Consider the following 19292-nt stretch of genomic DNA (forward strand, 5'->3'; position numbering starts at 1 on the left):
TTAGCGACGAATTCGCGATAGGCATAATCTGTCGCTAATTCATCGTTAATTAGCGACAGATTGGTGACAGATAAATTATATTGTAATTTAGCGATCAAGATTATGCGACAAACGCTTTTCATCGCTAAATACGTTAGTGATGGATTTGCGATGAATTAGCGACGGAAAGCGGCCATCTCTAATACGCATTTTTCTTGTAGTGTGTGGACAACAATGATTTCAAGTATTCCAAGTCATGTTTAATGAACCTGACCCTACGGATGTGCTCATCCATTTGGTTGAAATCAATTGTTCAATCATGCTTTTTCACCAATAAGTATGATTTTGTGAGCTTTAAAATTTGTAAAAATTATAAAAAAATTGTAGCCATTGAATTTTAAATCCTTAAAAAAATGGTCGCATGCTATAATCATGTTTTAAAAACCTATTCTTACAAAACAAACCATGTAAATCACATTTGAAAGGTTAAATTCCAAAAAAAAAAAATCAAAAAATTTGAAAGTTATCCACACCCTCCTGTTGTTAGGAAGAGCTAATTAATATATATATATATATATATATATATATATATATATATATATATATATATATATATATATATATATATATATAGAGAGAGAGAGAGAGAGAGAGAGAGAGAGAGAGAGAGAGAGATTTGGATGAAGGGGCAGAATAATTAAACACGTGCGCTCCAACTTTAACTGGAAATTGGTCGTGTTAGGTTGGACTATTTCAGTAACTCTGGGGCCAGCTTAGGCCCACATTTGCTAAACCATGGGCCGTTCAATATCCCCCAACAAGGCGGTTCCACATTTCCATCCACAGTTTTGGGCTGGCGAAACTATTCATCAAATGCATGTATATCCAAATTTGCCAATACCAATTATTAATATTATTTTTAGCATTGTTATTCAAGAATGCATATGATTTCTAAATGGAAAGATCATGTTTGGTTTACTGGTAAATAAATGTCGAACTCAATAAAGAAGGACAAGTAGTTAGTTGCATGGTCGAATGCAGATGAATGTGATTGCTCTCGCTAAAATAATAATTTTCTGAGCAATATTTTGAATGGTTTTGTTGGAGAAACAGTGGGCAATAATCTAGTGAAAGCTGAGAGCATAATAGTTTGAAATTTATTTATGTTCCTTTTTTTCTAAATAATGCAGTTAGTGATTGAAAATTCAGTATTATTGTTCTTTTAACAGACAAGCTGGGCATAGACAGAAGCCTAGCCAGTAGCCTGTTCATTGATAATCGACCGATTTGAATGGTGTTATAGGTAGTTTTACATTTCCCAACCATCTCAAAATTTGACTAGAGTCTTGAGAACACATGGCATAAGATTTTGTGATAGTTATCAAAAAGATCGTTTTTAGATAAGTTTGGCTAGACTGATATAAAAAAATCACACGCTTTTAGTAACGTCATAGATTCACAATTAGGGGTGTCAACGGGTTGTGGATCTTAAATTTTGAAAAGAACAAAAAGCGTGCTTTCTAAAAAGAAGTTTTTAATTTGGATCAAAAACTGGATTCGAACTTGAGAGTTGTGGAGTCTTCAAGTTGTGCAACTTTTCTCTTCTTTTCATATTATATATAGTATATTGATAAAATACTATAACATATAAATCGTATACACATGTATTTATATATTTTATATAAAATATAAAGTTAACATGGCTTAATTGAGTCACTGAATTGATCCACCCGAATCCCGATTCACTCAAGGACGAGTTGAGTGATGAGTCATTGGGTTTTAAAATCATGGATGAAATAAATAAAATAAACATAAAAAAATAAAATCAAATCTCACATCAAGCTTAAGTAATCATTTTTTATATTGTGATGACTACGGTGTGGAACTCGGACAACACTTCAGCTAGGCGTGGGCTTTGAAGGTAGGTGAGATATGAAATTTAGGTCTTAGATTAGGTTAAGTGGGCTTAACTAGGCTAGAGAGCTAAGGTCTAGTTGTGTAAAGATTTTGGCAAAATATCGGCGTGGCTAGATCTCAAACTCGAGATGCTGAAATGGAGAGGGGAGAACCCCATTTATAGTTTTTTCTAGAAAAATTCTAGCACAATTCTTACAAATTTGGGATTCGTAGATTTGGATCCGTTAAAGGATGAGTTGACAGGATCCTATTGACCAAAGTTTGAAAAGGTTTTTCTGATTAGCTTAGGGGTTTTTTATCCTAAATATAAGGATTCATTAGACTAGATACGATTTAAGGGTTTAAGATTGAGCTAGATCCTATATCATAGTTTTGTAAGATAGGGATAAAAAAATTGGTGGTTTATTTCAAAATGGTGCATGTTTTTTTAATTAAAAGAGTCTCCAACGACACATGATATCTTTTAGCGATAATTCATGCGTCGTTAAGAAAGTATTAAATGATACATCATGGATTTGACTGACGACAATTCATGTGTCATTAGTGAAGTATTAAAGACACATGATAGATTAGGGCAATTGCTGACCACATTGCATGGAATATGCTAAGAATCAGATTAACTTATTTTGACTTGTTTGAAACCTAAGATCTTTTAGTCTAATTCTTCTTTTGGTAAAAAACATTGAAAGAGTCATTTTGAAGGCAAAAAATGAAATAGATTTTAACTTTATTTTAAAATAAGTAAAAACATGAGATCTCATGTATATAAAATAAGTCTGTCAAAATTGAGATGTCTACATGTGTTGGGACCCCCAATAAAGTAGGTGGGGTCTAAACCCGGATCCAACTAAGTAATGCGGGTATTGGATACGGATTCATGTCTTGAATCTAATAACAATTACATAAACCAAACCCTGTTCATACCCAGTAAAATAATATTTTTAAAATTTTTCACATTGAAACATTTTAGATCTTAAAGAAGCAATTATAATAAACTTGACAAATCAGTCCTTTTTTAGCTTTTCTACTAATTGTACATATTATTTTTCTATCTTTACCTTTCGATCTTCTGATTTTTAATTGATTCTTCAAACAATAACCCACGCGGTTATGCGTTACTAAAACTGTCAATCATTAATTACATATATAGCCAGCCATGATCAATTGACACCTTATGTCATGTTTATTATATAAAAACATGCAGTATGAAAAAACATCTTTTAGATGCTCAACTATTCCTTGAGAAGGATTTGGTTTTGTGTCTCATATATTTAGAAGATTGATATGGCAAAAACTGGTTATCTTTCTCTAATATCATCATTTTTTCTTTTTCTTTTTTTTGCTAGGCCAGGAAAAAAAAAACCTTCTCACCAGTCGCACATTAGCAGTCCACTTTGTAAAACCCCTTTGGTCTTCCTTACCCACCAGGAGATATACTTAGCTTCGACCTTTTTTTCCATGAAGGATAAGAAAAACACCCTTGAAATCAGAAACCTAGTCATGCTGGCTAAGCAGGACACTCTTACTGTCGCTGTCTCGACGGTGTAAGCCCGTGATGCACCCCTCACCCCCAAGGAGTCACCAAGCTTCAGCTGAGCAAGGGCTTATCTCTTGCCCTCATTAATGCACAGTGCCGATGCACATAGGAATGGAACCCCGACCACCCGTCTAATGGCCAAGGCCCCTTCTACTGCACCAAACCTCTTAGGGGCTTTTACTTAGCTTAAGCTTTGGCTTCGACCTTGCAGCAAGAAACAGCTTCTCGTAGGTTTCAAACTCATGATGTCCCCTCAACTGCTGGATTAAGTTCACAAGTCGCCCTACCAGTGTCATTATATGTTAATGGCACACTAACTTTTTTTTTTAAAGGCAAGTTAGGGTTAGGCAGACCCATACCAGTTATACAACCATAACATTGGGTTTTGAACCTGGAACATCCCATTACAAGGTGACGTGCACTAGCTGCAACTACCAAACAAGCGGAGCCCCTGTTGCTACACACTTACTCATTTTTGAAGAACCCCAAGAAAGAAAGAGGCAGCTTTAGAAGCTTGGAAAATGCTGGTTGCTATAGTCCATTTGAGGCTTTCGGTCTAATTTCTCATATTTTTGTTTTCCATAACATTCAATTCCTTTGGTTTTCCTTACGCTCGCTGCCAACATGTTGGTTTAGAAAATAATGCCGTAAACCATTCGTTGAAAGTATTTGTTAATCTACACATTATAATGATCAAGTTATGGAATCTCATGTTTTCCAAACCTACATTTTATATCGAAATTATATATTATCCTAAGACTAAGAGCTTATTCTCTCAAAAAAAGGCTAAGAGCTTGTTATTCCTATATGTAGTTTGATTTGCTAATTATTTTTCACATTTAGTATATGGGTCGTCATCTATAAAACTAAACCGATTTTTTTATTCTACTTTTATTAGGACATTAAAATAAACAATTCCAAGATCATGTGCCTTTGATCTCAACTGTTCTCCAAAATACCAGATTCTTGTTTTTTGCAAGATTTATTCCTGGCCATCCATCGCAGTCTCCCGGCCCCCAACATTCGTTGGTTCCAAAAACAACCAATTTTTCACATAAAATAGCAATAAAAGTATCTTCAATTAAATTATCCTTGAGGTTTGTGTGGTGCATTAATCTTCTGTCATCAATCAACAGTGAAGTTGTTTCTTTCAAAAAAAATCAACAGTGAAGTTGTTTCTTTCAAAAAGAAAAATCAACAGTGAAGTTGGTCGTTTTCGCATAACCTAGTCAAGTGATCAATTGGGATAGGCAACGGTTTGAAAAAAAAAAAAAAACAAAAACAAAGACGAAACAAACAAGGAACTGACAACTTAGTCAGAACAAACGGACCACTAACTTAAAGCATACCAGGACAAGAAGAGTACTGTAGTAGGTTTACTTCCCTAGAAGACCATCAATTTTTTATGCCAAATAAAACTGTGCTCAATTTGGAAGGATAGATCATTTTATTCAGCAGATGTGGACAAAGGCCCAACCATTATAAAGATCAAACTGAACACTGCGTTCATGTCATGGGGTAACGATCAGATAGAGTTTATTTCAGCCAGAGCTCGAATACAGCTTCCCTGTCTCCCAAGTTGCAAAACTATGATTAAATGCAGGGCTGGCACTTATATGGACCAAATTGCATGTGGGGGAGGGTGGTGAAAGAGCAAAAGAAGTTGAGATCGTTTTTGTATTGTTGTTTCTCATGAATTTTTAGGGATTGTTGATTAGAAAGTACTCGAGTTGTAAAATAGTAAAACTCTGAGCAGATTTTTGTAATTTACTGATGTGTTCATGAATTCAAGCATCAAATTTCAATTGAGTCAAAGAGTGATGACAGAGAATATCTTGGCTTTTGAATGAACCGGATGTCTTCAGTCAAAAAAAAAAAAATGATCCGGATGTCAAAAGCACCCTCAAGGGCCAGATAGGCAGCAAAAGCGTTATTATTTAATTGTTTATGGAAAAGATAGCGCGCAATTACAAAAACATATACCTATGACATGAGAGAAGAGAAGAGAAGGGTGGCAACTTGCATAATCCAGCAGTAAGAGGCAGAATTAAAGCTCATTAAAAGAGACTGAACTTCTTATGGTTTTCAACTTTCTTTCTTGTTTCTAAAGATTCCCATGCCTTCCCTTTTATCCCATTTTTTTTTTCAGCCTTCTCCATGGATTTATTATGTACTTTCTTTTTTCATAATTCTCAGACAAGGAATCGCCCAAGTTGCAATCTGCAAAAAAGAAGGGCAGAAGGAAATGACATTTCTATTGGTGCTTTTGAGACATCCCCATATAAATAATGAACCCACTTGATCAAGTTGGTCTGCTCATGTTCAGCAAGAGGATATGATCCAAAAACATTGATAATGGTAGCTAAAGCAGAGATGCAGAAGGCTACAGACTCAGTGACTCCACTCAACTTGGTTGCTTTCTGCTCCGAACCACATCTAATTGGGCGTCTCGGCTTGCAGTTGCTACCCTATAGCTTCAGCAGATGTTGATCCGACACCATAACCGCTCAATTAGATCAAGTCATGGCTCTCACCGTAACAGAATCTGTGCCTTGAAAATCTTCTAAAGAAAGAAGATATAGCCTTGATTTGAAATCAACTGGCTAACTCTACCCGAGTCATAGGAGTGAAAACCAGTTATTGTTATTTAACTCTGCAACTGAAACTAGGCTACTTAAAGTCAAGTAGTTGAACCCACTTGTATGCCTGACGAGTTGACAGGATCGAGACCGTGATCCTTAGAGGCTTAGACCACACTTATTTCTCAAGTCAGATGCCTCGAACATGGGGCAGTGGTGCAGTAAGAGCTTTAGGGATGGCCTACATGCAGATATATCGGTGGCTCCATGCGCACACGGAAAACGATAACACGCCGCATAATGGATGACCATAAGGCAATAAAATAAGCAAATGGAAGAGATTTTGTATAAAATTCAATGCACGAATCAACCAGAAAATATATATATATATACACATTTGTGAAGACCCCATTTTTTGCCTCAGTTTAGCCCATGGTATCGACCAAGCAGCATTCGGACTACATCGAGAGAGAGAGAGAGAGAGAGAGAGAGAGAGAGAGAGAGAGAGAAGGTTGTGCTGAGAATGGGAAGGGAATGAATTTGAACCTATTGCACTCATAACCTCCCACGTTTAGCCTTTTCTGTTCTGATTCCCTCTTGATTTCTTCCAAATTATCTTCTAATTATGAAAGTCCCTCCCTCACATTCATACCGGCCCATAAACTGCCTTTGCACTGCTCTTCACATATAGATCTCCTTCCATACCTCTCTCTATCCCTCTCATATGGAGACTGTGGTTTCTAGGAGGAGGAGGGCTAGAAATGCAATGATAGAGAAGGTTGATGGGGACAACAGAGAGAGCCCATTTAATCGCCTGCCAGATGAGTGCATGCTTGAGATATTCAGCTACAACCCCGACCCTGCAGATCGCTGGTTATGTGCCTTGGTGTGCAAGAAATGGCTCCTACTGCAAGCCCACATGAAGAGATCAGACTTCAAGATGGAGCCACCGAGCCAACTAAGCTGCATGAGAAGGTGCTTGGAGGGTGGGCATGCAGTCGACACAAGGCTGGCTGCCATGGCCGTTCGCAAGTGGTCAAGGGGGATAGTTGGTGATTTGAGCATCAGAGGGGATTTCTTAGAGAGGGAAAGATCACCTCCACAGGGGGTGACTGACTGTGGGCTTTACATAGTTGGGTCAGGCTTCCCTTGTCTCAAGTCCCTGTCCTTGTGGGGTTGTCTCCATATCACCACCAAGGGCCTTGTTTGTGTGACAAGAGGCTGTGCCCTCTTAGAGAAGCTCGACTTGTGTGAGTGCCCATTGATCACAGATGAGGGCATGTTGGCCGTGGCTAGAGGGCTTAAGAAGCTGGCCACATTGAGCCTAGAGTCATGTCAAAACATTGGGAATAGAAGCCTCGAGGCCTTTGGGGCTCACACCCCAACTCTACATTCCATATCTGTGAAGGGATGCCGCCTTGTGGGGGACGAAGGTGTGCTTTCAATCCTTGCAGGGTTGCCCAATTTGAAGAGACTCAAGCTTTCCCAGCTTCGGTCTAACCTGCACGCAGTGTTAGCAATAGCGAGGCATTGCAAGGCACTAGCATCCCTCTCACTAGAAGGATACTCTTTTAGCAATATTGCAAGCAACCAAACCTGCACCATTAATGGTGACAATCAAGGGGCTGTTTCCTTTGAGAATTCTAGTTGGCGGGGTTTGTCTAGCTTTAGTGCTATTGGGAAGGAGTGTGCCAACCTAAAGAGCATAGCCATTAATGGGTGCAGGGCTTTGAATGATGAAGGTTTGATGGAGCTAGGTCAAGGGGTGGTTGGCCTAGAGAAGTTGACCCTAGAGGCTTGCCACAAGGTTTCTTTCAGTGGGTTGGTAGGGTTCCTTGCTAAGTATGCAAAAAACTTGAAGAATCTTAACTTGGTCAAGTGCAACGGGATTGTGGAACCAAGGAATTGGGCACCTTCAGCCTCTACACCACCCTCATTCAACCAACTGGAAACCTTAAGGGTTGCATTCTGCCTTGGTCTAGGGAATGCCTTCTTTGGATGGATTGGGAGGGTGTCTTCTAATATCCATGAAGTTGAACTTGTTGGATTGAGAGACTTATCAGATAAAGGACTTGTCAACCTACTGATGGGCTGCACTAATAAAACCAGAACCCTAGACAGGGTTGGCTTGAATGGATGCACCGGGTTGACAGACTCATCGATTCTTGAAATTGCTCGTTCTTTTGGAACAGAACTGAAGTCACTGGGCATGAGTGAGTGCTTGGGGCTAACCAGCCTAAGTTTGCAGATTATTGCTTTTTACTGCACAGAGCTAAGGGATCTAGATGTTTCTGGAAATGGAATTAAAGATTGTGACTTGGTGCATCTCGATAAGCTGGTGTGGTTGACCAGTTTGAACCTGAAGAACTGCGCCGGCTTGAGCAAGGAGGCACTGGACTCCTTTGAGGGGAGCCATTTTGAATGTGACCTAGTTTATTAGAAGGTTGGAGAAATTGTGTTCGTAGAAAACTCCTTTTTAATTTATCATAGACTGGTCATGAAAAGAGTTTTTGCATATCTCCATTAATCTTTACAGCTTTTTCCCTGTTATGTCTTTTCCTATCTTTTGTTTTATTGGTATGTATGGCAGTGAACCAAAGATCTTCTGGTTGGTCATTGATTAAATTAATGATATCTTGACATCTAAGTAGACACTTGGCAATGCAATATGAGGTTGGGATAAGATCAAGTCCCACCTTTGGCTTTTGCAATACATAAAAAAATATTCTTGCTTTAAAAGTACAGAGCACTTCCTTCTAGAGCAAGCAAATTGGCTTCTTCATTTCTTCAAGTAGAAATAGACGACAAAAGTCAGAAGATGACAAGTAGCTCGGCTCTGGCGCTAAATCAGATGTACTTTGTCCAGGACAGATACAACTGGGACACTGTTTAAATTAGTGAGATTGAATGGCACGCAAGTTTTTTTTTTCATTGAAGAACGGTGAAACCACCTTCTAAATCAAGATTTAGTCGTGCTGGATACCATCAAAAAGCAATCTACCAGACAAACTGTCTCACAAGAACAGGGGAAGGGCAAGAGTGTCCTGATGGCTCAGTAAGAGTGCACCATCAGAATGTCATCACCAAACACATCATTACCCCTATCCCTCCATTAGCAGGCTTGCAAGCACTAGTTCCAGTGAAAAAAAAAGTTGCATGTGTAAAATAGATGCATCTGGTAAATCTGAAACAATCGGGCAGCTTGTCTTTCCACACCCTACCATTACCCATAAAGTTCATTCTTGCCAATCTTCAGGCACAATAGTTCTGATCCTTGCTTGCCCATATACATTGAATATGATCAAACATCCAGAGTTTATGCACACTGTCATCTGAAATCGAATTCGTGGTCCTCCGTCCGTCAAGAGCCCAATTTGTGATCAAGACTATATCCTTTCTAGATGACTCAACTTTAACTTTGTTCTATATCTGGACCAATTGCAAACAGTCTACCCAAACACATCACTCTGAATTCAATCCTGTTTCCCGATTTAACCACCCCAGATATAGATTGTTCCCTTCATGAGCCTATTAGGGAGGCTTAACTGCATACAAATTCCTCATAGCTTGTCATTTGTTGCCTCACTAGAAAGATGGACAACATTTTCATCTCTTGTCGAGTTAAAAATCGTATAATAAGTTAAGAACCACTAGCAAACCAAATGAGACATAAATATGTGGCAAAGACGAAGATGCATTTTCTCTCAGAAAAAGAAGAAAGGCTCCTGGATCTATTTTGGGTGATAAAGAAAAATGATGCAAATTACACCCATAAACCCCCAAAACTTAATGTTATTGGTGTAGAAAAATTGGTTACATGAAGCAAGTTTTGTAAGTTAAATTAAAGAAAAAAGGTACTTGAATTGAAGGAGTCATTGGCTTAGACAAGAATAATAATTGTGCTTATATGTGTATATAGTGAGGGTCAAATGTGCACGTAATAGGAATGTGTGATAGATGCATATGGTGAGAATGTGACAACTATAAAAAAAGGTGCAGTGACAACCTGTGGGATCATACATGCATGTAATGGGTGTCTAAGGTGTCCTGAGTTGTTCATCGCACTTTACTGGTTATGCATGTGATGGGTATCTGAGGCGTTGAGTTATGCATCGCACCATATTTTAGATTAATTTTACAAAATCATGATTAGTGTTAGGGTCTGATGAAAAGATTCCAAAAATCATCATAATGACCATAGAAGCGTGTAAATGGGTCCCTATCAATATTTTTTTGTAAGAACGATAATTCATTAAGCAATAAGCTGAAATGTCAGCAGACCAGATGATGAGATCTCATCTGGGTGCCAAGCAGAAACAGAATAGCATAGCAGAGAAAAAGGGTCCCTATCAATATGAACGTGTTGAAATGTAATTTTTTATGTGAACAAGGAAAGAAGGGTAGTAGAATTCAAGAAATCTTCCCTCTTCTCTCCTTGTTTTTTTCTTCATCATCCTTCGTTGATGTGCCTTGAATTCCATGTTACAACTCCGGCACATGTCACTTGCAGAAAATCTTATTGAGGATTTTTTTTAAAGTTTGTGGTGGTAGCGGAGGGACGAGGCTGTTAGGACTGGGACTGTAGCCCACTACTGACTTCGTGGGGGTGCGGGGGTGAAGCCCACTACTGACTTCGTGGTAACTTAATTATTTTGTGAGTTTGGGCGTTCTATGCAGTTTTAGGGGTTTCTACGACAAAAAGTCGTCATTTATTTTTGTAATCTCTTTTTTTTTTTTTTTACAGTGAAAATCTTTGCTCTGCCACCCGTAGACGTAGGCCTTTGGCCGAACTACGTAAATTGTATTTTAATGTATGCTTGTTTTCTTCTCTCTTCTTCTTCTTCTTCTTCTTCTTCTTCTTCTCTCTTTGTCGTGTTTATTCTGCCGTGTAACTTTCTAACATCCTTGTCACCTGCTTTACTTGGATATTGTTCTGTCGAACTCTCGAGTTAGCCTGTGATTATACAGTAAAATTGTTATCATTCCATTGATCAAGTGGATCAGCAACTTTTTCTGTGTATGACTAGCTGAAAGTGTGTATACACACATGGATATGCGTCCACCCACAATAGGCATCATTGACAGATCCCTCTACTACTTGTGTGTACGTGTGTGCACGCAGATGTGCTCATTAACGTGCGTGTATATCCGTGTGCAAGTTTCCTATTTTTTTTGCTTTTCTTTTAAAAGGAACGTCCGTTCAACTTATAGTGAGAGGCAACAGATAATTCCTTAGATTTTTGGGCTAAATTCCAAAATATCAAATAGTGGCGCCTTCGTCTCTAACAACTTTCTGATATTTGTAAAATAATATAAACTAAATGGGCTCCATAGTTAAAAGAATATGTTTTTACCATACTAAATCATCTTTGCGTGGCATTCTTGATAAAGGGAACCAACATGATATTTGAAATTTTCATGGAAAAAGGTGGGAAACTCCTTGACAAGAATTTACTAGTGGTGTACGTTTCCCAATTGCACCGCTTGTCCTAATAATGTCAGCTTTACTCATACACCCACTTGTTTCAAAAGCTGGCCTATCAAGTCTCGTTAACTTTACAAACTGTGCTCTCTCTTTGTTACTTTAACTTGCATTAGTGTATGGGGCCTGTTCTTAGGGCACATCTGGAAGCAGGAAAAAAAAAATTGCCTACGAGAAGTTTAAATATGCTAATGTTTTTAAATGAAATTTTTTAGCTTGTTTATGTAGCATGAGAAAAACAGAATAAAAAATGTGAGAAAAATGAGAGAGATTTGTGGTTGTTCGTCTTCCTCGACGGCGAGTGACGCAATGCCGGAGAAGGCAGCATTCCGTCGCCACCAAAGGCCCCAGCTCAACCTTGCAGGAAATGTACCACTAAGCAACTGAGATTCGACTTCTTCCCAGGCTTCTTCGAGTTTGCAATCTCACGCAGGCCTTCGTAGATACGGCTCAGAACAGAAGGGGTGAGGGCCACCGTCTTCCCCAACGAGAGCGTACTTTATCAAATCCCCTTTTGACGAAGGGAACGGGCTCCAGGAGAGCCAGAGGACCAAGAACGCCTGGGGAACGTCAAAGTTGTTTCTTCCATGACTCCCTGAAGTGAGGCTCCAACCGCCGGAACCACTCGGCCAGCCCCAACAACAGCGCATCGGCAGCACCTCTGCAACTGAACTTAGATGACTGTGATGGTCGTCTGATCCTTCTCTGGCGACGAGGCTCTCGATGGTCAGGTTGGTGGGTGTGTTTGTGTGTTAAATCAACATGAACATTCCTAGAAAAATTCTGTCATTTTAAAAAATCCGTACTTTTTTCTTTCCTACCTTTACTATTCCAGACGTTTTTTTTTGTACTTCCAAACATGCTCTTATGGAAAACTAGTACGAGCCTATCCTTTCTTGCAAGTAATGCCTTTGAGTGAGATACACGTACGTGGTTTTACAATGATCAAATTAAGGGAACGCACCTAACGTTCGTTTAGGGCAATTAGCTACAAAATCAATAGCTTTACGTGAGTAATAGAGACAAACTTTTCATAGGCGAGATCCAAGACCTCATGAATGTTTGCTTTGGTCACCGGATGAGAAAGTAGAAGCTAAGGATTGTTGGTCACAAGGTCAATCGTGTAATCAAGTTTCACAAAATTAAAGAAAAAAATAGGCAAAAACAATTACAATCACAACTTATAATTTTTCATATTAAGTATGGTAATTGTGATTTACAATAATAGGATCCAAGAATCACAGGGCACTGCAAACATGCCCGAAGACCCACTTAAGGAAAAACAACCATCTCATAAATTTAACAGTAATTAGGTTATCATACACTGGGTGACCACCCATTGGATGCAGCCATTGATTTATAAAAATATTGCTTGTTCAAAGATGGTTTCAGTGCAAAATATCGAAATTCTTAAGAGCCATGACAGGAGTTCTGATCCAACAGCTCGTGGTTCCCCACTCACAAATATGGGAATTTAGAAGTATTTCTTAATCAGCCGGTTTTATAATGGTTGCAGCATCTTGTTACATTAGCTTACTGTCCTAAACAAATCTGAAAAAACATAGTTGAACGTGTTTTTTTACTTAATCTCAACCCGTAGAGGCAACTCTTTGTGATTCCTTTCCCATTCCACTACTTTCATCTTGACATAGTTTTGTAAGGGGTGTTTTTTAGGGCACATTTGGAAGTGAGAAAATAGTAAGAAAATGCAGGGAGGGTGTTGTGTGTTCTCTCTCGAAGACGCAGGGTTTGCTATAGTGCGTGTTCGGGGGTTCGAATGAGCATCATATATATAAGCACGTGGGGCTCGTATCCCCGTGTGTGTCAGTATCACTTAGTGCCGGAGTCTGGTGCGATTGCAAAGACTTAAGTACACTTTCCCGCCATTCTCGTCATAAAACAATGGTTTGAAAAAAGACAAAAATGTCCTCCATCCAAAAAAGAAATCATTGCTGCATTCCAACGTACAAATCATTGTAGAAATGTAGCCTTCATAAGTATATATCGTTGTAATGTTTGGCCTTCATAAGAACAAATCGTGCTAACTATTTTTCGATGACCAGAAAGTGGATAGGTACAAATCAATTTGTTTCAGTATGAAAATAGGTGCTATTTAGCATGAATAGTACAACTAGTTGTAAGATTTAACATTCAAATTTATAAATCAATTTGTTTACATAACGAAACCTTAAACAAAATTCACCGAAACGCCATGAGTTTTGATAATCTGACAGTGGAGGAGAAACACCCAGAAGGTAGATGCAGTTGATGGTGGCAACGATGCTCCCACTGTGCAAACGATGGTAAAGGATACTTCGACAGCAACAGACGATGGCAAATGATGCTCCAGCGGCAGCAGACAATGGCAAAGGGTGCATCGTTAGAGGAAGCTCTTGTTACAACAGATGGTGTAAACGTTTAATGCTTAGGGCAAAACGAAACGTTTGGACTTTAAAAAGTTAACATCCTCCTCTCTTTTCTACATGGAGGATATTTTTGTCCTTTTCTGGAATGGGCATTTCACTTTTCTAGATGGAGGATCTCAAATCATCGCTTCACTTTTCTAGATTGAGGACATTTTTATCCTTTTTTTGAACCGTCGTTTCATGGTGCAAATGGTGGAAAAGGGTACTTAATTCTTTACAACCCCACCAAACTCCAACGCTAAGTGATGCTGACACACACAGGGATATGAGCCCCACATGCTTATATACATGGCGCTAATTCGGATCCCCAAACATGAAACGCTTGCTACAGTGCATCTTCGGGGGGGGTGGGGGGGGGGGACATATAACATGCTTCAGAAAATGCAAGTACGAAAGAAAAATAAAAAATTTTCACATCCCAAAAAGCTAAAATTAATTTTAAAGAAAAAGTTTTCCTAAAAAGTTATGATTTTTTATAGTTCAGAAATTTGCCCCATGTCTAAATTTGCAAATGCTTATTTTTTTAAGACATCTCACTACAAGAATTTTGCGGATTAGCGACGGATGCTATCCATCGCTAAGCTTTCATAAATTCGTCGCTAATCCATTTAGCGACGGATTAGCGACAACTTAGCAATGGATAGCATCCATCATAATTTCTTGGTCGCTAATTAGCGACAGAACTTATATGTCGCTACTTCCATCGCTAATTCATGGTGGATTAGTGAATGTCATGATCCATCGCTAAATAAGGACTGATTTGGTTTTGCGACAGATATATATCCGTCGATAATCTATCATAAAAATTTAACGATAAATATGTGTCTGTCACTAAATTTCATCACCAATTTATCGACAGATTCGTGATGGATTATATTCCGTCGTAAAACATCGACTGATTCAGTTTTTGAGACAGATAAATATCTGTCTCTAATTTGTCGCTATATTAGCAACGAATATTATCCATCGTTAATCCATCACAAAATTTAAAAAAATAAAAATAAAAAATAAAAAAATTATTTGAAATATAAATATCCAAAAAAAAATCTTGTTATATAATTTATATAATCTGTGTATAAAAAATAAAGTACACATAAAAAATACATATACAAAGTAGGTGAAACAAATTCAGCACAAGTTATAAGTGAAACAAATTCAACAACCCGCTATAATCCTCGTCAAGTTCTAATTAGTTACAAGTGAACATATACAAAGAGTTTCGTTTGAAACAACAAGTACGTGAACCAAATTCAATACATGAATCTAATCATCGCCAAGATTTGGAGCATCATCATCTTCATTGTCTTGATATGCCCCTTCATCCATGCCTCCATCAGCTCCTTTACATTGACCATCTTCAGCATCCTAAAAGAGAACCGAAATGTTAGTATTGATAAACAAAATATAATGAAATAAATTATATGCAATGCATCTAATCTAAAGCAATCAAAGTAACATAGCTGAATGACATATAGACTAGTAATAAAGTGAAGGACATTAACAAAAATCACATATGTGTTCTAAGGCTGACAAAAAAAATTTATAGTGATTCAATCATGCAGATATGTGTTCTAAGGTTGTCAAAAAAATGTCATAGTGATTCAAGCAGACATATATGGTTTATAAGGTTGTCAAATAAATGTGTTACGTATCACAATCATACATATATATTATAAGGCGGTCAAAAAACCTTTTATAGTGCTGAAATCATGCTTATATGTGTTCTAAGGTTGTCAAAAAACTTTCATAGTAATTCAATCATGCATATATGTGTTATAATGCAGTAAAAAAAATCCAAAGTGATGAAATAATGCTTATATGTGTTCTAAGGTTGTCAAAAAACTTTCATAGTAATTCAATCATGCATATATGTGTTATAATGCACTCAAAAAAAAAATTATAGTGATGATATCATGCTTATATGTGTTCTAAGATTGTAAAAAAACTTTCATAGTAATTCAATCATGCATATATGTGTTACAAGGTAGTCAAAAAAAAATCATAGTGATAAATTCATGCTTATATGTGTTTTAAGGTTGTCCAAAAACTTTCATAGTGCTTCAATCATGCATATATGTGTTATAAGGTAGTAAAAAAAAATTATAGTAATGAAATCATGCTTATATGTGTTCTAAGTTTGTGAAAAAACTTTCATAGCGATTCAATCATGCATATATGTGTTATAAGGCAGTAAAAACTTTCATAGTGATGAAATCATGCTTATATGTATTTTAAGGTTGTAAAAAAACTTTTAGAGTGATTCAACCATGCATATATATGTTATAAGACAGTAAAAAAACTTTCATAGTGATGAAATCATGCTTATATGTGTTCTAAGGTTGTCAAAAAACTATCATAGTAATTCAATCATGCATATATGTGTTATAAGGCAGTCAAAAAAAATTCATAGTGATGAAATCATGCTTATATGTGTTCTAAGGTTGTCAAAAAACTTTCATAGTAATTCAATCATGCATATATGTGTTATAAGGCAGTAAAAAACTTTCATAGTGATAAAACCATGCTTATATGTGTGTTAAGGTTGTCAAAAAACTTTCATAGTGATTCAATCATACATATATGTGTTATAAGGCAGTCAAAAAAAAATTATAGTGATGAAATCATGCTTATATGTGTTCTAAGGTTGCCAAAAAACTTTCATAGTGATTCAATCATGCATATATGTGTTATAAGGCAATCAAAAAACTTTCATAGTGATGAAATCATGCTTATATGTATTCTAAGGTTGTCAAAAAACTTTTATAGTGATTCAATCATGCATATATATGTTATAAGGCAGTAAAAAAACTTTCATAGTGATGAAATCATGCTTATATGTGTTCTAAGGTTGTCAAAAAACTTTCATAGTAATTCAATCATGCATATATGTGTTATAAGGCAGTCAAAAAAATTTCATAGTGATGAAATCATGCTTATATGTGTTCTAAGGTTGTCAAAAAACTTTCATAGTGATTCAATCATGCATATATGTGGTATAAGGCAATAAAAAAATCATAGTGATGAAATCATGATTATATGTATTCTAAGGTTGTCAAAAAACTTTCATAGTAATTCAATCATGCATATATGTGTCATAAGGCAGTCAAAAACTTTTATAGTGATAAAATCATGCTTGTATGTGTTCTAAGGCTGTCAAAAAACTTTCATAGTGATGAAATCATGCTTATATGTGTTCTAAGGTTGTCAAAAAACTTTCATTGTGATTCAATCATGCTTATATGTGTTATAAGGCAGTCAAAAAACTTTCATAGTGATGAAATCATGCTTATATATGTTCTAAGGTTGTCAAAAAACTTTCATAGTGATTCAATCATGCATATATGTGTCATAAGGCAGTGAAAAAAAATTATAGTGATGAAATCATGCATATATGTGTTCTAAGGTTGTCAAAAAATTTTCATAGTAATTCAATCATGCATATATGTGTCATAAGGCAGTCAAAAAACTTTCATAGTGATGAAATCACGATTGTATGTGTTCTGAGTTTGCTAAAAAGCTTTCATAGTGATTCAATCATCCATATATGTGTCATAAGACAGTCAAAAAACTTTCATAGTGATGAAATCATGCTTATATGTATTCTAAGGTTGTCAAAAAACTTTGATAGTGATTCAATTATGCATATATATGTTATAAGGCAGTCAAAAAACTTTCATAGTGATGAAATCATGCTTATATGTTTTCTAAGGTTGTCAAAAATCTTTCATAGTGATTCAATCATGCATATGTGTTATAAGGCAGTCAAAATACTTCTATAGTGATAAAATCATGCTTATATGTGTTCTAAGGTTGTCAAAAAACTTTCATAGTGATTCAATCATGCTTATATGTGTTATAAGGCAGTCAAAAAACTTTTATAGTGATGAAATTATGCTTATATGCGTTCTAAGGTTGTAAAAAAACTTTCATAGTGATTCAATCATGCATATATTTGTTATAATGCTGTCAAAAAACTTTCATAGTGATGAAATCATGCTTATATGTGTTTTAAGGTTGTCAAAAAACTTTCATAGTGATTCAATCATGCATATATGTGTTATAAGCCAGTCAAAAAAAAATTATAGTTATTCAATCATGCATACATATGTTCTAATGCTAGCAATAAAAATTTATAGTGATTCAATCATTCATACCTGACCGGCACCAGAACTCATGTTGAATGCAGACGAAGTTCCTCTATCCCGAAAAAAGTTGCACAACTCATTATGGACAAGGTTGGGAATGACTTTATGTAAAAAGTCATGCATTGTGTCCTGAAGAAGCTGGTGGACACCATCCCAAGAAACAACAGGGTCAATCGGATGGTGGGAGTTGATGCTGGCGGGAGAACTCTGAGAGCCCTGACTGCAGGAGGCAACGACTGGTGTGGTGTTCATGCTACTCCCAAACTCGAACACACGACCCTTTTTGGGTTCACCGGTTGTAGTCACCTATGCTGCAGGATCAAAAGGCAGATGTTGAGTAGAGTCATTGACATATCGATCTACCATTTGTTGCTCGTATGACTCCTACAAAGTAATGATTACAGTATGAATTAATAATTAAGAATTACAATGTTTATGATAATGTAATTCATGGTAACTTGTATATTACAATGTTTATTAATACAATAAATACATATCGTTGTCGTTCTCGCCTTTTCTGATACAAACTCTCCTTTGCTCTTATGTTTATGTGTTTCAACAAATACATCCTTGTAAGGCACAATGCCTCCTTTTTTGGCTTCCTAAAAGGTTAAATGATAAAAAAAATTAATTAGAAAGAATGCAACAATACTTATAAATTTGATAATATATATTTATATATTTATGAGTTACCATTTTCTTCTAGTGGCTCCCAAAAGTCTTAGAACCACCTGTGTGTAGATGGGTATCATGCATCTTCACTCAGTTTTGTGCAACCTTTACTGAGCGGTTTTAAAATTCTTGGCCCGTCCACTTGTCACATATTACATCCCAATAATCTGTCCTGATAGTAGAAGGGTCATGGCCCTTTCACTGTAGCTAATCATCTATCCCACCAGCTGCTTTTATTGCTACAGTCTTTATATTGTGTAGCATGTCGACAAATCGACTGATAGTCACCTTCTGCCATACTAGCCTTGCGTTTTGCTCCTTCTTCACAGTCGCGAAGCGATTTGATGCCTACAAATAATTTCAGAAAGTTAGTACATATGACTATAACAAAAAATTAAATATGAAACATATTACCTATAATAAACGATTGTATACCTTGAATGAGGACCATAATCTTTTCAACACCTCCTTCGGGTACTCTTTTCATTGAGCGACTAGTCCTGGTAGATGTTGAACTAGTGACTTTCTAATTTCTCATATTACTTCTTGTCGCTC

General features: G+C 36.8%; 1 protein-coding gene across 1 annotated transcript; it reads left to right on the forward strand.

Annotated features, from left to right (window-relative positions):
* Positions 1-6434: 6434 nt before the first annotated feature.
* On the forward strand, positions 6435-8516 carry LOC149840134 (EIN3-binding F-box protein 1-like). Its single transcript, XM_090004353.1, has one exon. The coding sequence runs from the start codon at positions 6737-6739 to the stop codon at positions 8450-8452; it is 1716 nt and encodes a 571-aa protein (XP_089860479.1). The 5' UTR covers positions 6435-6736; the 3' UTR covers positions 8453-8516.
* The last annotated feature ends 10776 nt before the right edge of the window (positions 8517-19292 follow it).

Source organism: Nuphar pumila, chromosome 4 (genome assembly GCF_984573655.1).
Source record: "Nuphar pumila chromosome 4, dmNupPumi1.hap1.1, whole genome shotgun sequence".
In the NCBI taxonomy this organism is placed as follows: Eukaryota; Viridiplantae; Streptophyta; class Magnoliopsida; order Nymphaeales; family Nymphaeaceae; genus Nuphar; species Nuphar pumila.